The following is a 24,052-nucleotide window of genomic DNA, read 5'->3' as shown; positions in this document are numbered from 1 at the left end:
AAGCAGGCATTCTGAATGATCAATTGAAAATAAAGCAAAATGACTTTGGTTTGTTGAAGCAATCTTTTGCCATGAAACACAATACAGGATTTTAAATGCATGATATAAGAGATCATCACTTTTTTTTTTTACTTGTAGCTTTTCATTACAGACATCATAGATTTAATTTGCTAGAATGCGTAACGTAAATACACAGTTCACACTTAATGAATTGAACACCTTGAGTTTGACTTTGTTTTTTTACTTTTTGTATGGTTCAGCAATCGGGCAGAAATTGCACGGCTGCTGTTGAGCAAGGGAGCAAACGTTAACCTTCTGAACAACTCTATGTGCTCAGCACTTCACATTGCCGTCAACAAAGGTTTCACTGATGTGGTGCGCATTTTGACTGAACATTCAGCTGACATCAATCTTCAGGTGAGAACTTGGCATGCCTAAAAATACACACCGCAAAATATGTTGAACGAAAATTTGGCCAAAACTTGGCATCCTTCCCCACTTGGATGTTTTAATGATTTGATCCGGCCAGAAGAATGTAATTTATCTGTAGTTTAGGTTCTATTCAAGAATTTATTCGACAATCATGGAATTAATTAATCGAAACCATGGATTTCTGTTGCTGTTCTTTGTAATCATGTTAATAAGTTGAATGATATATGAAAGGATGAATGATAGTGTACTTAATGACAGAGTTACTATAGCAGTATCATTTATAATAAACATGTCATGAGCAATCCACATAATGCCATTTAAAGCGTCCATTAACAAACATGGTGTCCAACATTTGTGGTAATTTACTATAACCCTATTGTTGTGTCCCTCGGCATAATCAAACCCACTTGATGTCTCTTTTCAGGCGTTTTCCAAACTGTGTAACATGCCTGAAGCAAGAACCAAAATTGACTAACTGCAATTCTTTATGCTGGAGTAGAATGGCTACACAGCTACATGGAATATAATAGCAGTATTTGCTGTTTGTGTGTAAAGAGTGCATGTTAAATCACCTTGCCCATCTTTAAATCAAAGACCAACCTCTGACTTTACTTGTTTTTGACCCCTAGACAGCAAAATTATCTGAAAGTGAAAGTTTGAGTCAATAGACATTTTATATACATACACTGTTTTAGCTTTGATTGGACCATTTTAAAATCAAATATCATTTTTTTGCCACCACCTGACATAAGTTATTTTTGCATCCACCTGACATAATAAGTTCAAAAAATATGAATGTTTCACCATTGAATTTCCAAATGATGTTTTTCTAGCCATGATTGATACAAATGATTAAAATCAAAAACTATTTCAACCTTCTCTTAAGTTTGAATTTGGTGGGAAATCTGACTCATATATATTCATTGGTGGGAAGTTATCTAAGTACAGCAAGAGATATCCTAAACAAATAAATACAGAAAAAGTTAGTGAAAGATCTTGCCATAAAGTGTTTGAAAAAAAACAAAGTACTCATTATTAAATTGCTCAGAAAATTTGATAGAACTGTTCAAGGTAGTCATTAGTATTTATTACCTGAAAAATGTTCAAATCCTTTTATTATCTTTTTGTAGTTTAATGCAATGCAGTCATAGGGAATCACAGTTTTGCATGTCAGTGTTTCAAGGCTGAGAACTCAGGCTAACTTTGATAATGTTCAAAGACTCATTGTGCTTCATGTTTGCATCTATATTCCTCCATTCAGGATTCATATGGAGACACACCACTTCATGATGCTATTGCAAAGGATTTCCGCAATATAATTGAAATCCTAGTGGTGGTGCCCAACATTGACTTCACCCAACAGAATCACAGAGGATTCAACCTCCTCCATCATGCAGCCCTTAAAGGAAACAAACTGTGAGTAAAGACAACCCAAATCTACATGTTAAATATTGGATATTGTCCCAGTTACTGAATTCCTACACCTCTGACAGCTTTGTGGCTTATTTATAGCTCTTGCATTGGCACATCAGAAAGACAAAATTCTGTGTCCTAGCATTTCAGTGATTTATACTTGTGAGTTGATGTGGTTGTATTACATTTAAAATGTTACCTGATGATGGCCTCTCTCCACCTGTGTTGAGTGTCATTGTCTGTTTTCCACAGCAGATACTGAACATAACTTGTAGTTGGAACTAATCCAAGAATTTAAAGGGCAAAGATGTTAGTGGGGATGACTTGAAAATATTCTATAGAAATGCCTAGCAAACTGTAGCTACCAACAAAAAAATCACTTACAGTTATTGGTTCATTGTTACTTATCCCTTTCCATTTTTCCTTTTTAGACTAGTGTATAGCAGGGATATCATGATGCACTCTACATGATGTTAACCATAATAGTTGTTATCAGAAGATAAGATGTCATGAAAATGCCAATTCTTCTGCCTTAAATGTAATAGTTGGGAATGTTACCTTATCTAGTTGGTGTTATCATCTTTATTTTACCCCATTTTATTAAATGTATATACATGGATCGTATGATGTATGTATATACATATACATTGATGGACATGTATATCATGTCTTCTCACCCTAATATGTACAGGTGTGTCAGATGTGGCATATTTAACCTGCTGTTAGAGTTGTGGGTATTCAAAAGGTTCTCACAATGATGAGCACTTTTCCCTGAAATGGGAACAGCTCCAATCACCTGTCAAACCCCTAATGTTCTGTGCTGTACCTCTTCTCACACCTTAACCTGTTATACAATATGCCACATTTTGATTTACTTACAATATTTTCAGCAATGGAGATTCAAACTTTTGTGATCAACTAGTAAAGAAAATCAAGGATATAGATAACACACTGAGACAGACAATTTAGAATACTTTTCTCTGCAGTGAGGCGCTTAGTAGTATTTTTAACTGAAATCATGGAAAGTTTCATGACTTAGCAGAAAGAATAAAAAGAGGGCAGAGACAAAGACTAAACAAAAAAGAATGTTTATTTTATTTTCAGTGGCACCATTATGGAGCTGGTGAAAGCGCCACTCAGCCATTTCTTCTTCTTCTTCTTCTTTCGGCTTTTCCCGTCAGGGGTCGCCACAGGGAGTCAACCTTCTCCATCTAACCCTATTCTCTGTATCTTCCTCTCTCACACCAGCTACCTTCATATCCTCTCTCACTACGTCCATAAATCTTCTCTTTGGTCTTCCTCGAGACCTATTGCCTGGCAGCTCCATTTCCAGCATCCGTCTACCAATATATTCACTATCTCTTCTCTGTACATGACCGAACCATCTCAGTCTGGGTTCTCTGACCTTCTCTCCAAAACATCGAACATGTGCCGTCCCTCTGATAGACTCATTCCTGATCCTATCCATCCTGGTCACTCCCAAAGAGAACCTCAACATCTTCATCTCTGCAACCTCTAGTTCTGTCTGCTGTCTTTTGGTCATTGGAACAGTTTCTAGTCCATACATCATCGCTGGTCTCACCACTGTCTTGTACACCTTTCCTTTTATTCTGGCCGATAGTCTTCTATCACATAGTACCCATGACACTTTTCTCCACCCATTCCAACCTGCTTGGACCCGTCTCTTCACCTCTTTTCCGCACTCTCCGTTGCTCTGGACTGTTGACCCTAAGTACCTGAAATCCTCCAGCTTCTTGATCTCCACTCCCTGTAGCCTCACCGCTCCACCCGAGTTCCTCTTGTTCACACACATATATTCTGTCTTGCTGCGACTAACTTTCATTCCTCTCCTTTCCAGAGCATACCTCCACCTCTCTAGATTTTCCTCTACCTGTTGTCTGCTCTCACTACAGATCACAATGTCATCCGCAAACATCATGGTCCATGGGGATTCCTGTCTAACCTCATCTGTCAGCCTTTCCATCACCATTGCAAACAAGAAGGGGCTCAGAGCTGATCCCTGATGGAGTCCCACCTCCACCTTGAACTTCTCTGTTACCCCTACAGCACACCGTACCAGTGTCTCACAGCTAGCATACATGTCCTGCACCAGTCTAACATACTTCTCTGCCACTCCAGTCTTCCTCATACAATACCAGAGCTCCTCTCTTGGCACCCTGTCATATGCTTTTTCTAGGTCTACAAAAACGCAATGCAACTCCCTCTGGCCTTCTCTGTACTTTTCTATTAGCATTCTCAACGCAAATACTGCATCTGTAGTACTCTTCCTAGGCATGAAGCCATACTGCTGTTCACAAATGCTGACTTCTGCTCTCAGTCTAGTTTCCACTACTCTTTCCCATAACTTCATTGTATGGCTCATCAACTTTATCCCTCTGTAGTTGCCACAATTCTGCACATCCCCTTAATTCTTAAAAATAGGCACCATCACACTTTGTCTCCATTCTTCAGGCATCTTCTCACTCTCTAAGATCCTGTTGAATAATCTAGTCAGAAAATCTACGGCTGCCTCTCCTAGACACTTCCACACCTCCACAGGTATATCATCAGGACCAACTGCTTTTCCACTCTTCATCCTCTTCAATGCCTTCTTCACTTCACTTTTACTAATTTTTGCTACTTTGTGGTCTACAATAGTCACCTCTTCTACCCTTGCCTCTCTTTCATTTTCCACGTTCATCAGTTCTTCAAAGTACTCTTTCCATCTTCCCATCACTCTTCTAGCATCTGTCAATACATTTCCCTCTCTGTCCTTTATCACCCGGACCTGTTGTACATCCTTTCCATCTTTATCTCTCTGTTTCGCCAACCTGTATAGATCATTCTCACCCTCCTTACTATCCAACCGAGCATACAAGTCATCATAAGCCCTTTGTTTTGCCTTTGCTACCTCTATCTTTGCCTTTCGCCGCACCTCCCTGAACTCCTGTCTGTTCTCTTCAGTCCTCTCAGTATCCCACTTCTTCTTCGCTAACCGCTTTCTCTGTATATACTCCTGCACTTCCTCATTCCACCACCAAGTCTCCTTATCTACTTTCCTTCCAGATGACACACCAAGTACTCTTCTACCTGTCTCCCTGATAACACTAGCTGTAGTTGTCCAATCATCTGGAAGCTCTCCCTGACCACCCAGACCCTTTCTCAACTCCTCCCTGAAAACCATGCAACACTCCTCCCTTTTCAGCTTCCACCATTTTGTCCTCTGCGCTGCCTTTGTCCTCTTCATCTTCCTTGTCACCAGAGTCATCCTACAAACCACCATCCTATGCTGTCTGGCTACACTCTCACCTACAACTACTTTGCAGTCACTGATCTCTTTCAGGTTACCTCGTCTATACAAGATGTAGTCTACCTGCATGCTCCTACCTCCACTCTTACAAGTTACCCTATGTTCCTGTTTTTTCTGGAAAAAGGTGTTCACTACAGCCATTTCCATCCTTTTTGCAAAATCTACCACCATCTGTCCCTCTGCATTCCTATCCTGGATACCAAATCTGCCCATCACTTCTTCATCCCCTCTATTGCCTTCACCGACATGTCCATTGAAGTCTGCACCAATGACCACTCTCTCATTTCTGGGAATATTCTGCATCACTTCATCTAACTCATTCCAGAACTTCTCCTTCTCTTCAGATTCACACCCCACCTGCGGGGCATAGCCACTAACAACATTGAGCATCACACCTTCGATTTCCAATTTCAGACTCATAAGTCTATCTGACATTCTTTTCACCTCTAAGACGTTCCTAACAAACTCCTCCTTCAAGATAACTCCTACTCCATTTCTCTTCCTGTCAGTACCATAATAGTACAACTTAAAGCCTGCTCCTAAGCTTCTAGCCTTACTACCTTTCCACCTGGTCTCTTGGACACACAGTATATCCACCTTCCTTCTCTGCATCATGTCGACCAACTCTCTACCTTTTCCTGTCATAGTCCCAACATTCAAAGTCCCTACTCTCAGTCCCAGACTCTTTCCTTTCCTCCTCTCTCTCTGCTTCCGAACACGCACTCCTCCTCTTCTTCTTGTTCTTGTTCTTCGACCCACAGTAGCCCAATTTCCATTAGTACCCTGTAGGTCATCAGTACCAATGGCGGTCGTTGTTAACCCAGTCCGCGACCGATCCGGTATGGTATAGTTTTGGTTGTCTCGCATATTTGGTTTTGGCAAAAGTTTTACGCCAGATGCCCTTCCTGACGCAACCCTCTGCATTTATCCGGGCTTGGGACCGGCACAGGGAGACACTGCTCCGTGTCCCCCCAAGGCAGGCTTGGAGAGGCACGGGCCAGTGCCGCCCTGAGGCTGCATTTCAGCCACTCAGCCATTTCAATCCACAATAAGATGCTCTTGGCAAGCTAGACTGCCTCACTCACACCTGTCACAAATTTCTATTATCTCTGGTGTGTGTTGGGGAGGTACTGAATCAGAAACACAGCCTTGACAGGACACTGACCAGACAAGCAAATACACAAAAGTTAGTGTTAGTGAAAGCTGGGTTGTGAGTAAATACTCAACAGTAATATTGTGAAATGGTTTAATTGTAAATGAAGTTGCACAGAAATATTCGGGACCCAGTCCAACTGAATCGTGTACATTTTTATCAACTTTATTCCAAAAATATTGGAATAAATTGATCTACAGTTGCCCTTTTCTTTTATCCTGTCAGCACTAAGAGGAATAATTATCATCACATGGTTTGGTCATGTACAAAGGAGGGATAGTGAATTTATTGGTATACGGATGCTGAAATTGGAGCTGCCAGGCAGGAGGTCTTGAGGAAGACCAAAGAGAAGATTTATGGATGTAGTGAGAGAAGATATGAAGGTAGCTGGTTTGAAAGAAGATCCAGAGAATAGGGTTAGATCGACAAGGTTGATTCGCTGTGGCAATACCTGAAGGGAAAAGCCAAAAGGAGAAGAAGAAGAAGGCAGATAGCTTTGAGGTGATGTCTCGATGTTGGCAATATGTTTACATGACACTTATTTATTTCAAATTAGAACCTGTAATATAACATTGTGAATGTCTTGAAACATGTCAAAGAAAACGGGTCATCAATTTACTCATGGTTTCCACCCATTTTGGTAAAGATGTTTGTTTTTTGGGGGTGATTGATGTCTTTCACAGTCCACCAAGTTTGATCACAGTCAGGTTTTGGCTCCTTGCTCCGGGACATTTATGACCTAATGTGAACCCTCTATCCAAATCATCAGAAAACCATACAGTGGAAATTTATTCCTCAGCTCAATTTTAAGATATGCCATCAGGAAATTAAATCCAGTAATAATAGTAATAATTGATGTCACTCAAAGCTTGTGTTAGACACTGTTTGTGTATGTTATGCAATTTGATGAATAAATCTTGGAATATTAGATTGGAAAGCGTGTAGGTCCTGTTATTTTCATCAGTTAAGATGTTAAGAATTTGAATACAAGTACATTTCTAACCCATTTCGCAACTTACCTGTAGACTATCTTCTTGTGTCACTGTGTCACTTTTCAGTACTGTCAACCACAGGCCTGTTCCGCAGAGCCATGCCAATAGCTTTTGTAAAAGCTCTGAGAAATATTTTACAGACAACATTAACTCAGGCCTGCCCACAACTTGAGTGCAATACATTGATGAATGTCAACAAAGCAAAGAGAAAGACAGTTGAATAGTAACAACTGCATGCAACAGAAGGGTAAGAAGGGTAAACTACAATAGACAACCATTTAATAATGTCTTATGTGCTGTGCTTGGAGTTTCTGCGAGGGCCCATGGTAATCATTTTCCTGTTTTCCTGATATCAACTGCTGTGACAATAGTAGAGACAGGTTTTTTGGTGTTAAGGAACGTTGTGGTTCACGAGTTCATTCATGTATGAGGCAAAAACTAGATTGATATTGTCTTGGGACTGTGGCTTTCTTAGAAATTTTTTCCATCTTAACAGGAATGGTAATCAGTAGATTGAATGTACCAAGAAATCCAATTTAACTCTTTATAAAGAAACATGGTAATGATATTTTAAAGAATTGTCTTGTTTTCTGATGGGTTCCAGTATATCGTTTATTGATGTATTTATGCTTTTTGTACACAAGCGACTACTTAATTTAATATTTTCTGTGACAGCTGAATTGATGGTTACCAAACTGTCTTGAGTAAGTAATTTGAACAAAGTAAAATTATCAAAAATATAAAGGTAACTTTGTGCCCCCCCCACCCCCCCACCCACCAGCACCATACGCACACACAGCTTATCTGTAAGTCGGCTGAGGTTTTTACTGAAATATTGCCTGCTCCATCCATTTTTCTCAGTCCTGCATATATATGTAGTTATTTGTAATAGTTATCATTGCTTTTGAATGTTAAGACCATGGCCTGAAAAGCTAGAGTTTGTTGACATGATGCAATGGATAAAGTCGGATATACAGATAGCAGGGCTACAAGTGTAGGAGCAGAATTTAAGTTGTAGTGAAAAGCAGTGGTAAGTGAAAGTGTAGCAAGACGGCATAGGACGGCAGTTTGTACAATGGGTCTTGTGGCCAGGAAGTTGAAGATGACAAGGGTAGAGCGGAGGACAAGGTGGTAGATGCGTTGTGAAGTTTTCAGAGAGAAGCTGAAATAGCCTCTGGGTGATCAGGAGGACATTCCAGATATGTAGAAAACTGCAGATGATGTGATCAGGGAGACAGGTAGGTGAATACTCAATGTGTAATCTGGAAAGAGAGTGGATAAGGAGACTTGTTGGTGGAATAAAGAATTGCAGGAGTGTATGGAGAGAAATAGGTTTGCAAAGAAGAAATGGGACATTGATTGGAATGAAAAGAACAGCAGTACAGGGAGTTTCATTGCAAGCTGAAGGCAGAGGTGACAAAGGCCAAACAAAGGGTGTACAATAAGTTGTATTTTAGTTTGTACAGTATGGAGGGAGAGACTGATTTATACAGGTTGGTGGGACAGAGAGAGATAGATTGGAAAGATGTGCAGCAGGTCAGGGTAATTAAGGATAAAGAGGGTATTGATTGACAGGAGTGTGGAAAATGGAAGAATTATTTTGAACAGTTGATTAATGAGGAAGATTTGACAACAAAGGGTAGGAGAGGTGACCATTAAAGTAGCAGAAATTAGTAAAGATTAAGTGAGGACATTGAAGTGGATGAAGAGTGGTAAGGCAGTTAACCATGATGATACCTGATACCCATGATGAGTACCTGGGGAGATATGGGAGTGTTGGAGTGGTAGCACTGATCGAAGGAGATGTACTAAAATGTGGTAACCATATGTTATGAGAAAGAGTAATAGAAACTTGAGAATACATATATGTTACCTAATAGAGAAGAAGAGTTGGAAGCTTGAAGCCTTCAGGGAGCAGATAAAACAGCAGGCCAATAGGCAATACAGTGACCCATTAAGCAAAATCCCCTTATGAACAGGGGTCCCTTGGCCCATACCACCAACAGCTGATTTCAACACTATTCCCCCCAAGCTTAGCCAAGTCAGACAAGCTGTAAAGAAGGCAAGGTCTGCTTCTGCCCGTGGCCTCAATAGACCCCTGCAAGCTCTACAAGAACTTCCCCAAGTTGCTAGAGCTGCTATGGTACCTGATGAGAATTGCCTGGAAGAAACAACTTATTCCATCACATTTGCAAAGAGCGGTAGCGGTTGTCATCCCCAAGGAAGCAAATTCCAAAGACCTCAGCCAATTCAGAAACATCATGCTCCTAAATGTAGATGGAATGATCTTCTACACTGTATTGGTCTCAAGGATGGCCACCTATCTGCTAGAGAATGGCTGAATGTGGGAGTTTCAGGTTACCCAGGATGTGTGGAGCACTCAACGTTCTGAGATCAGATTCAGAAGGCCAAGCAGGAGAAGACTGAATTAAATGTCATCTGGCTAGAGCTTGCTAACATGTGTGGATCAGTCACATACCAGCTGATCAACTATGGAGTTCTTCCACACAGCCCTCTTCATAAAGAACCTGATTGCTTTACTTTAATGGCCTGCAGATGTGCTTTTCCCTCCAAGACTTCCCCACCAAGTGGCAGCAGCTACAAGTAGTAACTGCAGTGGGGTGTGCCATTTCTCCAGTCTTGTTCATCGCAGCCTTTAAGGAAATCCTCACTGGAGCAAGACAAATAGTTGGAGGGATCAAACTACCATCTGGTCAGGGGCAACCCCCATTGAGGAGCTACATGGACCACACCACCAGCCTCCTCCAGACAATGCCATGTACAGTTTGATTGCTAAAAAGGATGAATGAGTTGATGGCTCAGACAAGAATGAGGATCAAGCCCACCAAGTCACGTAGCCTGTCACTCAGAATGGGGATCAGAAGTGACACCACCACCTTCATCGTCAGGTGAGAGAAAATGCGCTTTCTGTCAGAACAGCCCATCAAAACCCTGGGATGGCAGTCTACCACCGAACTGTCTGACCAACAGATCACTGTCATGAACTGTCATGAGGCAGCTAACAGACAGCCTAGCAAGGGTTGACCAAAGTCAACTATCTGGGATGTGCAAGGTCTGTTGCTATCAGTTCAACTATCTATAGGAGGGTAATGTTGCCGCTGAAAATGAGTGACATCCCCTAATCCACCACAGGATAGATGGGCAGAAAAGCCAATTCATTCATCTAATATCGGTTGGAGCTGCCACAATGCCTGTCACACACAGGTCTCTTCAGGAAGAACACACTGAACTTCCACTGCAATCCATCAGTGAGTGCTATGCAAGAGAAGACCAGGCTACTTCTCAAGTTAAGGCAGTCCACTGATCAGCCGTCCACACAAGGAAGGGATTGTAGCTGCTTTCAAGTACAAAAAGGCCAAATACTCCAAGGTGGCTGTCAAGTGTTGGGTGATTGTGGAGGTGGAATGCTGAGGCTTCGTGTAGCTGATAACCACCATACGCCTCTTGATAGATGCAGGAGTGACCAGAGGGAAGCTGAAGAAAGCTGTTAAACAGCTGGCAGAGGAGGTGAAGGCAGGCAGCTTTTGGCTGTGGCTGAGAAACAAGGACAGTTGCTGGGGAAATCTCGTGACCCTGTGGCTGACCCATGGGCACTTGAGGAGGTGCTACAGGCAGAGATGCCCAGCAGGAACTTCCATCTATCTTTATGTTTACTTCAAATGAAATAATCCCTGTCTATTTAAGTCCTCCTTGTATTTATGAAATAAAAGGCCAAACAGACTAAAAATACAGTCTGCCTCTGTGTTCCGTCAGCTTGTGGCGTGGCTCAGGGGTTGAGAGTGGTCGTCCTTGCAATCGAACGTTCCCGGGCTGTTTCCCTGCTTCTCCTAGCCTGTCGAAGTCCTGACTCTAAACCATACCATAAAACTTTATAGAGATTTTTGCACTGGGGAAAAGACAGGAAACAGAGCTGGATGTGGCACAGATGAAAATATTGACATTCTCTTTGGGAGTGACAAAGGAATGAGCCCATCAGAGGAACAGCACCTGTCAGATGTTTTGAAGATAAATATAGAGAGGCCAGACCAAGATGGTTGGAAATATACAGAGGAGAAATAGTGAATATAATGTGTTAAGGATGCTGATGTTGGAACTGCCATGCAGGAGGCCTGAAGGAAGACCAAAGAGATTTATGTATTGAGTCAAAAAGGACATGAAGTTGCTTGGTGTGAGATAGGAGGATGCAAAGAAAATGGGGTTAGACGGGGGAAGATAATTCATTGTGGTTACTACTGAAGGGAATCGCTGAAAGCAAAAGAAGAGGCTATATCTAAATTTCAGACTACATAAAATGTGTTTGATGCTATTTCCACTGCCTTTTTGGATTATTAGAGTAAAGTTTTTCAATCTTTCCCTAAACTTGCACTTTCGACTTTTAACCCTTGTAAATAATGTAGCATTTTGAATGTTTAGATCTTGATAGTTTGCATCAGTTTTTTGTATTCTGTCAGTATTATAGCCCAGAAGAATTGTTATTTGTGAAAGGAACATGTCTCCTCAGGTTGGTGATGTGCAATAGGTGTATTAGGTGTAAACTCGTATTCTGTTGTGTTGCGTGTGTGTACCCGCATGTTTCTTGTTAAATTGACTTGTTAATTGTCCTATAACAGCTGGTCTCTGTCCAAGTTCTTGTTAAGTATAAAGAGACTCCTAGGTAGCATTTGCTTCCTATTCTGAAAGGCTTATGGGTGTGCTAGTGAATGCAGCGGTTTGAGCCGAGGAATTGGACCTCTAAGGTTCATTAGATCCATGCATGGATTGAAACGCAATACTAGAAATGAATTAAGTTTTGATTACCGTATTATTATATTAATGATGTTAAGCTGCCTCAAGTGTATTTTGTCATGTAGACAGTATGTTTTAAACAGTGCAGAACACTGAGCAGTCCTATATTGTCTGTCTCTTCCAGGGCCACAGAGAAGATACTGGGTCGAGCACGGCAGCTGGTAGATGTCAAGAAGGAAGATGGCTTCTCTGCTCTTCATCTGGCTTCCCTCAACAATCATCATGATGTTGCTGATATCCTTATCAAGGAGGTATGGGATTATCATTCAGATTCTGTCTCTGCATGAACACGTATGCAAAAGTGCACATTTGAGATTGAGAAACCACTTACTTTCCCGATCATCTGGAGGAAAATTGAAAAGTGAATGGTGCTGCTGCTCTCCTTCTACAGGGACGCTGTGACATAAACATCCGTAACAACCGTAACCAGACGCCCCTGCAGCTAGCTGTGACTCAGGGCCACACTGACCTGGTCCAGCTGCTGGTGGCTGAGGGTGCTGATGTTAATATGGAGGATGAAGATGGTGACACAGCAATGCATGTGGCCCTCCTCCGTCCTCAGCTAGCCAATGTCATGCTGAGTACCACTGTGGGAACGAGCAGCACTGAGGAGAGCAGTGAAGGCTGTTCCTCTACATCACTGTACTGTAAGGTGAGAACCAACGGGAGAGCAGAGGAAAGATGGAACGGCGTTGACTTATTTTAAAAATAACTTCAGCCCTAGGTCTGAGCTGAACTCCATGCTCCTGAGAAGGAGTCTGTAATTGACAGCAAGATGCTTCGCAGCAATGGAGATGTGTGTGTGCTTGTGCTTGCATGCATGCATGTGTAGGAGTGTGTCTGTGTATGTGTATGCTTTAGCCTAGTGACTGCCCTGAAAGAGGGAATGTGGTAACACAGTTTACATTTTACAAGTAGAATATTTATCTCAATTTTATATCATATTTTATATATGAAGTTGACAGTAGTATACTGAAGGTGCAGGTATATTAATAAAAGAAATGTGGGTGTTAAATCAGGATTATCCATTTTTGTGCGATATCCATCTCAATGCAGATGTGACCTATGAAGAAACTGGACTTGACTGGGCAAAAAGTACAATACTTGTTTATAATTTCTTCAGCAATTTTACTTATTAAGTGGGTGGCTGTTTTGGCTCTCTGTCTGTTTTTCAACTTTAACAAATGTTTATCGTTAATCGGCAAAAGAAAATGTATTACAGATCCAGCCTGTTGCACATAGATCCAAATATTCTACAGAACGGCATTAGAACATCAAGAATAGTCTTGTAACTTTGGCCCTACATGTTTGGCTTAATAACTGGATTTGTGAAAATCCAGCATTGTGGGAACATTCCTACTGTATTGGCTAAAATGACCCTGAATTTCTAATAATGACCTAAAGAAAAACAATTAGAAAAACAATTTCAGGTTTTTAATATTTTTTCCATAAATGTTTATTCATATAAACTCCTTGGTCTCACAAACAAATTAGCAGATAACATGACATTACAGAACTATGATTAAGGGTTAATTGTAACCTGCTAAGTGGTAGTTGTTCATCATTTGAGTGACAAGTTATTAGACTTACATAGAGAGTCTTAAAAACTGAAGAAAGACTAACCTATGAATCCATGAAGCCTTTATAGAGGAGGAACTATAGAGTGAATGATTGAATAGTAATTGTGATCCAAAGATAGTAAACAGATTAATGTGGTGTTCAGGAGACAAAAAGTAAACTAACATACTCAAGGACAGTGAATTACATGGGATGGGGTTTGTAACGATGTATACACAGTAAAGAAGGACTCAGTTAGAGACTACATTTGACTATAATCTGGGGGAAAAGGGTCACTCAAGATAATCAAGTAAGATACCTAAGATACCTAATCTGATCAAAGAAAGCTTTGACCGTAATATGTAAGGGGTTTAGTGAGGTAAAATACTTTATAGTATAAACACATGTAAAATGAAAGCAGTTAACAAATAGGCAATGCACATTAAAGCATATATTGTGTTTTCAAACATAAAATTAGGTGACTGCAACATTTTGAGAGATTGAGAGAATTATGGATGGAGTCAACTGATAAAGACTGAGGAATGGTAGATACATGTGATATTGAGCAGAATTCAAGACTTAATAACATGTAAACACACATAATTTACCCCCAATGATGACTGTTTCCTTAACTCATGTCTTAAACTGAATTAATTTACGGCTCTGAAATAAGTCAGTGTGCTATTATTCATCCTCAGAAGCAGAAAGTCCTAACAGCCCCTCTGAATATCTAATTCTATACTGATAGTGCTATATTTTCAATTTTTGTCATCTTGGTTTAGAATAGTTCATCATCACTTCAGGCAAGTTAAAATCCTTATATTATCAAAATCTTTGGGCAGATATTGTGAACTGTCTGATAAAGTAGTTGAAGTTACTCCATACCAGCACATTTCTAAGAAACTGAAGGCTGTGTTTCAGGCCAATACGGGCAAGCCCAGGACTCACTCATTTTTTTGTCTCTGTTATGTTTATAAATTAGTACTGGACACAAGAGGAAGACTGTGTTTATCTCAGCTCTTTTATTTTTTTGTGCTCAAAATCAGTGCCTGCAGCTGCTGAAAACAATACTGAAGACAGCAGTGACCCTGACACAGTCATGGGCGTCAGAACCAACAGAATGACTTGAAATGTGATAAAATACAGAAAATGCAAGGTTGAGTGAATGTTTTGTAATGCTAACTTTAACCATGTCATTTGTAAATACGGTTCAGAATTAAAAATCTCACAGGATTCTTTTTCTTCTCCATCCTATTTGAAATGCCATCAACTGATTAAACAAGTTTAGCTATACATGATAGGAGACCTTTACTGCCCGCTTAATCTAGCACTTTCTTTCTAGCACTTCTCACACTGATACATCAGTTTGTGTTAATACGATTGTTCCTATAAAAATGTCCTTTACAGTATAAAACAAACAATGTAGCCCCACCAAGCATCCTGGACATCTCCCAAGCCAACACACAAACAGGACGCACAAACATATCAGATGTTTGCGTCACAGTCATCTAATGTGTTCAGATGACTAAAGTCAGTCTTTTCTGTTGGCTACCAAGCTCAACTAATTTCTGCATCTTCTCCTCATCACACAGCTGAATGCTTCCGGTCTTCTTGGGAGCACTGAACTGAGTGTGGGTGCTGCAATTGCCTGTTTTCTGGCACAAGAAGGCGCTGACATCAACTATGCTAACCACAAGGGCAAAAGCCCCCTTGACCTGGTCGCAGATAGTGCCATGGTGCAGCTCATCAAGAACTTCTCTGAGAAGCACAGGTAATATCTGCAGACATAGGCTGGATTTCTTACAACACCAGTGTATGCTCACATTTTTGTCATTGGAACATGTGTCTCAGGATGCAACGTATGCAGGCTATTACATGTGGACAGGGCCTGAGCAGTGCCAGCCTGCGGCGTGTCCACACTACACCCAACACCATGACCAATCTGGTCCTCCCCACACCACCAGGGCCCAGTGAATGCCTCATCTGCTCTGAGTTAGCTCTCTTGGTTCTCTTTTGCCCGTGCCAGCACAGTGTGGCCTGTGAAGGTAAGGGAAGGACATAAAACCAAGCATACAAAAAAACAAAAATAAAAAAAATTGAAATGTAAAAAACTCAACATTTTATGCATACAGAAAGTGAGACAGTTTAGTGATAAGATCTGCCTCTGTGCTGTAAAAATAAATAAATATCAGAGACAAATCAAGTGTGTGTGGACCTTTGAAACAGCCGAAGCGTTTCCCTGTATTGTTTCAAGAAACAAATATACTGATCCTTTCTTCATAGAGTGTGCCCATCGAATGAAGAAATGCATCAAATGCCAAGTCACAATCACCAAGAAAATTCGACAAGGTACGTTGGCCCCTTATTACAGTACTGTCAGAGTGATTTTTTGTTTGCATCTGCTTTGTGCACCCAATATTTATAATCTATTTTTGCTAAATATAACTTATCTTTATTTTTAATATCTATTTTAGACTGTAAATTAAAGCTTAGATGTGTCAAGAACAGACCAGTAAATTTGTCCAAACTACTGATGTTGAGTTTTTCTTTTCTATGACTGTTCATGGGTCAATGTATGAGGCTATTAATCTTAAAACTAGCTGCTTTATGTAATAGCAGTGAATTCGACATCTTCATATCAGGTTTGTACAGCTCTGGAAAAGTATCACCTCAAGCAAAACCTTGGTGTCTTGTTTTGCTTTGAAACCTCTGCTCATCTAAATGTTTCAGCATTACATCGCTATACCCTTTGTGGATAAGTCAAGTATCGTTGCTTTCCATCAATCCAGAATTTGTCCTAAACTGGGATTTTCAGAGTCTTGTTGTTCCGAACTGATCTTGGTAATATCTCTCCATAGACCAAACCGAGGTTGACTGCAGCCCCGGTACAGAGAACTCAGAGCAGCACAACCTGCTGGAGCAGCTCCAGTCTCGATACCGCCAAATGGAGGAGCGAATCACCTGCCCCATTTGCATCGACAACCACATCAAGCTGGTCTTCCAGTGTGGACATGCCTCCTGTATTGACTGCAGTGCCGCACTCAAGACTTGTCCAATCTGTAGACAGACCATCCGAGAGCGAATCCAGCTTTTTGTCTGAACTCCTCTATTGTCAGCTCTTAATGACCCAAAGAGAATGTCAAAGGGATTGGAGGGAGGTGGGATTTAGGGTGGGGGTATTATCTTTTTGATAGAACTAATGACATTAGAGTCTGACTTCCAGTAATATCTGCCTGTCACACCCCTGTTTATCCCCTCTGAACCTCTTTCAGGCTGCTCTGATCAGATGCTGTGTTCACAACTGAGAGTCCACAGATGGGAACATTTCATTCATGTGAACGTATTTCCGGCGTCAGTGTTTTACCTGGCACAACAGGAAGCGCTCAGTGAGGTCATTTTGCCTCTTCATGCTCTCACTTTGCAAGCTGTGAGAAAACTGTCCCCTCCCCTCTTCTCTTCTTCAATCCCACTCACCCTCCACCTCCTAGATTATGTCCTAATCTAGGACTGCTTTCGGTGGGATGTCTGTTACCCATCATCCTCTCCGGCTGTTGGGCCTCTCCTGTTTACAAGGCTGCACAGAATGAGTCCCCATCTTGCCCCTCAGCCTGCTGTGTGAATTATGATTGCTCTAATTTGTGTAAGTCTCTAAATATTAGTGTTTGTCTCTGCAGAGGAAGTTGGTATAACTAAACGCTCTCTATATTGTCCCTGACCGCCCGCCTGTATGCAAGGGGAATGCACACTATATGCATGACGATATGCATATTGTAAAACTGAAAACGACTTTGTCGCCATGGGTGATTTGTTGTTGTTGCTGTTGTTTTATTTCTTTTAGGTTACAATGTGATTTTAAATGTACCCTTAAGTACAGGCTTTATTTATGTGTTAAAGGTGGATTTACTTAGTAATGACCTTTTCAATTGGTGTTTGCTTGAAAAAAAAAAAATTGTTTCTACTGAATTTCACCCCAAGCCTATGTCTATACTCAGGGTATCAAAGCATTATAAGCACCTGTGATATCCACTGATTTTTTCAAAGCCCTCCCCCACATCCACCATTATGGAGCTAGTGTGTCAGACCATTTGCTCACCAAAACAGAGTAATAAAAAATTAGTTCCAAATTAGAACTGAGCGATGCAAGTTATTAACCCTTAAAGTTCAATTTTCATTTGGAAAATGAATTTCTCTGTACTTGCATCAGGGCAACAATATCCTTTTCAAAAGGTATTTAAAAAGACCACACACACACACACGCACTTGCACTCACACACATGCACACACACACACCGTAAGTATCAGAAGCAGCAGTCTGTATTCTTTACTATTTGTCTGACACATTCATGGTTTAAAAGAAATTTGTAATTTAACCAAGTGATTTATTGTCATATGGAAATAGGAGGGCAAATACATGACATTGTTGCATCACCCTCCCAGTCGCATAATTTCTCAAGACACCCCCTCCACCCTTTCTTGTCCCTTGAGTTTTGGATTGTACATCATCTTTACTCTTATGTCTTTGGTGTGTTTTCTTGAAGGGCTTATGCATATCATATATATTTTGATTTTAATTTAATCATTATTTTCAATGATAGACTTAGAAACAGGAGGGTTTTTGTTTCCATTACATCCCAAATTTTGGGAGAGCCGATGTGAAATATGTACATGTGAATGTTGTGGAGAGGGAACATTATCCTGTCTCGCTCTGCCTTTTTTTGTGTGGAAAGTTTATAAAGAAGTGGGAAAAGAAGCTTGAGAGACTTAGACATGTGTACCAAAAGGTTTACTTTGAGGAAAGTACTTTTACATCAGTGCCATATCACATGATGATGTGCATGGGTATTGCACTACGTTAAACCTCTCCTAGCTCAAGCTGGGGCTCAGTTATTAAAGCTGTATGAAAGAGCTGAAACTAAGAGGCAAATTTTGCCTATTTATAACATTGTTTTGTTTAAAATAAGTATTATCTCAGCACACTGTTTTTAGATATTAAGCTAAAAATGTTAGCTTCCTAAACTTTAGCTTGAATGCCCATGTTCTCAGAGTTATACAATGGTATCAGACTAATTTTGTTTGGAGCCTTTTGTGAGTATACTATATTTGGTCAGACATGATGAATCAAGGGGCTGTCATATTTCTCCACTGCATTAATGGATTTACTTTTTCAGGCAATATTGTTTAGGAAAAAAAAGTAACATTTATCCTTTTTCTCCCCCAGAAGGAGGTAGCTGTGAAGGCAAGAAATAATATGTGTGTGAAAACATAGTTGGCTTTGGTGTTTGTACAGTTCAGCTCTTGGAGTTCTAAAGTTGGCCTTACTGTCTATTCCTCCTCTGTTGATGTTTGTTTTATTTTTTTTTTCAGTTGTATTGTGTACAAAAATATTTTGCAATAAATATGGAACGTTTTTTTAAGGAGATCATGTTATGTGTTATCTTTTAGTTATGTGCTCAAAATTTTGCTGATTCAGTTATTGCAGGTTCTGCATTTTCTTACAGCAAAATGAAATCATCTCCTTGTTCAGCAGAATCATTTAATGTCTGTTTTTCCCCCCTCAAACTAATATGTCCATCTTGGGTATCATTAATACAAAAACCTGGTATTTCAAACCATGAGCCAGACTGCACACATACAGGAGGTGATCAGACATGTTGTTAGGTAGAATGAATCTTCTAGTGTATGTATGTATTCTCACTGTAAAACAGAGAGGTTTTAATATGAACCTTACATGTACACATGTAAGGTACACATGGAACAACACTAGCAGCACAAGCCTCGAGTTTGCTGACAATTATTGTATTTCACCAGTGATATAAGCCAATAAGTTGAACATTGGATCTTTTAATTTTCAGTTGAAAGATTCACCTGCATCAGCCAGTATTTTTTGTGTGAAACTCGTGATGAAAAGTCAGATAAATAAATTGCACGATACTAATAAAGCACTTTGCTGTAAAAAGACTCCAAAAGAGCACAAGCTGAACTGAAAACAGTAAACAAGTCAAAACGCCGGAAGCTTGATTATCTTCTTTCTTGGAAATTACTTGGATTAAATCATGTGCAAAAATTTGATACCAGCAGGGTTTTGTTTCATTCCAGTTTACACAGTTGTTATGGTGTGTCAGCACTGAATATGGGCTTTCGTTAAGTTCTGTTGAGTTGTAACTGGGTGAGGGGTATGTAATGTTGAGGCTGCTAATGTTGAGGGTTTGACAGGATTTTTCAGAAATCAAATTAAAACAGAGATTTTTGTCATCTTTTACCAAAGATGAAATTAAAAGGAATCCCCTTGTTTTCTTCAAACGCCTAAGGACAATAGGGATAATGAGTCTTTGGTTCCTTTATTTTAGTAATAAAGGGGCCCTACATGTGTTAGAGGCTCTAAACTTGTCTTTCAAATGCTACAGTTTTTCCAGGCACACAGGTTTTATCTTTTGATGGATAAAAAGGTGTCAACTTGCTTTTGCTTCACTCCCATTAAGTTTTTCTCAAAACTTATCAAAAGCCTCTTGCTGAACACCACCCTGCTTGCTGTTCTCAATTCCCTGTTCAAGCCTGCTTGAAGAGAATAGTCTATACATGTATTTTTTTCACTTCTCCCACCATCTGCCCTTTCCCATTCTATTTGTGGTGTAAGAACAGCTCCTTCCTCCACTGTTCTCAAAGCTGACAAAGCTGACTTATGACCTCTTAGCACACAGTGGAAAATTCACTCATGAAACTGCTTATTGCTCCCATATATTCATGAACCAATGTGAGTTAATGTTATAATTTCAAATTTGATGACTGCAAGGCGGGAAAATATTCTTTTATGATTACAAAAAATATTTTGACCCTTGCTTGCTAACCCAGTAAAAAAGTTCTACTATAACATTTGGTCCTCGGTATATTGACATTGTCATCAGCTTGTGTTGTTATATTTTCACAATCATGATATAATATCACTGTAAATGTGCAGCCTGTCACCTCTGAAATTCCAAAAGTATGATAAAATGAGTAAATTATAAAAAGACAACTTGCACAGACACATGGGCCTGAAAATTAATAATAATAATTCATCCTTTATTAATCCTTGCGTGGAAATTAGTTCTCTGCTATAAACCCATCATGGATCAACCATGAGCAGTGGGCTGCCGTCCACCAGTGGCAAGGGAGCAGTTAGAAATATTTTAGAAACTCTTATTCTAATGAAGTGGGACATTGAGTAAAACATAATTAAAAACAATACAATGATTTGCTAATCATTTTCAACCAATATTCAATTGAATACACAACGAAGACAAGATATTTGATGTTTAAACTGACAAACTTTCATGTTTTTTGCAACTATTCTCTCATTTTGAATTTGATATCTATGACACATTTAAAAACAGCTGGGGCAGGGGCATTTTTATCACTGTGTTTCATCATCTGTCCATTTAACAGCACTCAATAAGTGTTTTGGAACTGAGGACACTAATTCTTTAAGCTTTTTAAGAGGGATTCTTCACTCTTCTTCTTTTATGCTTCATGTACAACTTCAGTTGCTCAACAATCCAGGGTTTCTGTTGTTGTATTTTGAATTTCATAATGATCCACACATTATAGGAGACAAAGTCTGTACTGCAGGCAGGCCAGTCTAGTACCTGCACTCCCTTGCTATGAAGCTGGGCTGTTGTAATGCGTGCACAATGTGGCTTGGCATTATCTTGCTGAAATAAATAAGGACGTCACTGAAAAAGATATCTCTTGGAAGGTAGCGTATGTCCTTCCAAAAGCTTTTTGTATAATTCAGCATTAAAGGTGCCTTCACAGATTTGCAAGTTCCCTGTGCCATGGGCACTGCTACACACCCCCATACCATCACAGACTTTGGCTTTTGAAATTTGTGCTGATAACAATCCGGACTGTCCTTTTCCACTTTGGCCCGGAGGATATGACAGCCATTATTTTGAAAACCAATTTGAAATGTAGACTCAGACCACAGCGCACTTTTCCACTTTGCATCAGTCCATTTCAGATGAGCTCAGGCACAGGAAAGCTGGTGGCGTTTCTGGGTGTTGTTGATGTCTGGCTTTTGCTTTGTGTGATACTGCTTTAGCTTGCAATTGTAGATGCAGCGGCAAACTGAATTACTGACAACTGTATAATTACAACTGACAATGGTTTTCTGAAGTGTTTCTGAGCCCACGTGGCAATTTTCTTAACACAAAGATGCAAGCATTAAATGCAGAACCTGAATGATTGAGGATCATGGGCATTCAATATTGGTTTTCAGCTTTGCCATTTTCACACAGAGATGTTTCCAGATTCTCTGAATTTGTTGATGATATTATAGACCAAGGATGATGAAATCCCTAAATTCCTTGCAATCACACCTCGAGAAATGTTGTTCCTAAACTGTGGGCCCATTTGCTCACGCAGTTGTTCGCAAAGTGGTGAACCTCACCCCATCTTTGGTTGTGAACAACAGAGCCTTTCAGGGTGCTCCTTTTATACCAAATGATGACAAAGACCTGTTTCAAATTCACCTGTGGAATATTCCAAACAGGTGTTTTTTGAGCATTCCCGAACTGCTAAATTCCTGAAATGACACAAAGTATCCAGAAATGTTGATAAAAATCTTGTTTGAAAAACAAGTTTTGTGAGTTTTGAAATGATACACATGACTTATTTTAATGTTGCATCTGTTTTTTTTTTACTTTTAAGAAGCCCTTTCACAAGTAATCATGTATAAGTATCATGTATAAATAGAATTAAATTACCTATACGGCTGCAGATGCCTATTTTACTGTTGCTAATATGAGCTGCCTGAAAGCATATAAACTGATAGAATGATTGAGAATTATTAATAGGTTTCAATTGAAAATCCACATCATTCAATACAACAAGACCATATTGTGAAGTTTTGTATCTCAAAGAAAAATACCTATATCAAATGAAACTTGAAAGAAAACATTATCATGACTAAGCTGAGTCTATGTTGTGGTAGACAGCTGGCGAGCTGATGAGACAAACCTGGCTCATCTCAGGGGCTTCTGCGTGTCCTGAGCCACTTCTTAGACCTAATTGTCTTAAGGCTCAGGTGGCCTTGGCAGATGACTCAGCGTTTAGTAGTGATGTCCTCTCTGAGGACACCAGTACCAACAACAACATGAAAACAGAGACAGCAACGTAATTAATTCTAAAGTTACTTTGTATTTTCTTTTTAAATCAAGAAAGCGTATATTAACATACTGTAGTGAGTCACCAATGTTAAGGTTTATATTGACGCTTGGTTTCTGTGAGATTTTGGGGTAACTGGGAATTTTGTGGGTGTGGTTTGGGGTGCAATGAATTCTGTGTCTGTTTTTTTTTTTTTTACCTGTAATTGAGCGGGAACAGTTAGTTGTATTGCAAGCCTGTGTGCTGTGGCCAACAACAGCAATTGCTCATTAAACAGACGTTTTACCATCACCTGGGTGTTTCCCTGACTAAAATGTTACAATATATTTCTATATTCAACTCTTCATGTGCTACTATTTTAATGTGTGAAATGCTGGATGCTATTAACTATTTATGTGCATTTTATTAATGTTTTTGTACGAATCTAAATGTGTGGAAAATGAAATAATCAGTCAGCAGCACATTATCTAAATGATTAAAAGTAATTGCTTTAATATTCTAAATATTACAATAAAAAAAATTAGTAAATCACATGATGGTACCATTATGTAAGTATGAAAAAAGAATTAAGAATCAGAATCAGGTGTCAAGAAATGTAATGTGTTAATAAGTAAATACTTACTCAAACTCAAAACAAACAAATAAACAAACAAACAAACAACAAGAATATACAAAACAAAAGAATGAAAGCATATGGGTGGATTATGTTGCTTAATTTGTATGATAGAAATCCAATATTTAAATGTCGGTTTGTTGACGCCGTCTCAGATTCCATTCATTCAAATAGCTCTTGATATTACAATGAGGAATTGATTGAATTCAATATGTTTTTTTTTATTCCCCTTCTCCATTATGACAACAGATCAACACAATAATGTATTAAATTTATGAAAGTTGTAGCTTTTGAATATTATGTTTGAACATGTTTTTTTTTCCTGTTACTTTGGTCATCCTAGAATTTCAGTGCAGAGCGGCGTTTGCGGGCTTTTAATTAGGAAGAGCGCGCCATCTAGTGGTCACTACTGTGGCACGGAATTCAGCCTCCGTGGGGCACAAGCCAATGTCTCTGTGAGACAAACCTACAAATATCATACCGAATTGGTCGAGGTCCGAGTAACACTATCAAGACTGGAGTTATTGGGTACTTCTTTAAATCCTGTACAGGGATCATTTGATCCCGTGCCCTGGAATGCTGTGGCTGAGCAGTCCCTGTTTTATTCAAATGTGCCACTAATGGCAGCAGCTTGC

At 39.7% G+C, this 24,052-nt stretch overlaps 1 protein-coding gene across 2 annotated transcripts in view; it reads left to right on the top strand.

Annotated features, from left to right (window-relative positions):
• The window catches only part of mib2 (MIB E3 ubiquitin protein ligase 2), a 69,330-nt gene extending 50,250 nt beyond the window's left edge, over nucleotides 1-19,080 (top strand). For both annotated transcript variants that reach the window (XM_086141785.1, XM_086141786.1), the window contains 8 exons: nucleotides 261-417; nucleotides 1,694-1,848; nucleotides 12,231-12,357; nucleotides 12,498-12,758; nucleotides 15,256-15,434; nucleotides 15,515-15,708; nucleotides 15,947-16,012; nucleotides 16,522-19,080. In XM_086141785.1, the coding sequence (XP_085997911.1) occupies nucleotides 261-417; nucleotides 1,694-1,848; nucleotides 12,231-12,357; nucleotides 12,498-12,758; nucleotides 15,256-15,434; nucleotides 15,515-15,708; nucleotides 15,947-16,012; nucleotides 16,522-16,763 (1,381 nt within the window). In that variant the 3' untranslated portion in view covers nucleotides 16,764-19,080. The remainder of the gene's footprint in view (nucleotides 1-260; nucleotides 418-1,693; nucleotides 1,849-12,230; nucleotides 12,358-12,497; nucleotides 12,759-15,255; nucleotides 15,435-15,514; nucleotides 15,709-15,946; nucleotides 16,013-16,521) is intronic.
• The last annotated feature ends 4,972 nt before the right edge of the window (nucleotides 19,081-24,052 follow it).

The sequence above is a fragment of the Fistularia commersonii genome, chromosome 34 (genome assembly GCF_037954325.1).
Source record: "Fistularia commersonii isolate RoL2024-O1a breed Wild chromosome 34, RoL_Fcom_v1.0, whole genome shotgun sequence".
In the NCBI taxonomy this organism is placed as follows: domain Eukaryota; kingdom Metazoa; phylum Chordata; class Actinopteri; order Syngnathiformes; family Fistulariidae; genus Fistularia; species Fistularia commersonii.
The sequence above is the reverse complement of the archived record's forward strand: the minus strand, read 5'-3'. Positions and strand labels throughout refer to the sequence as shown.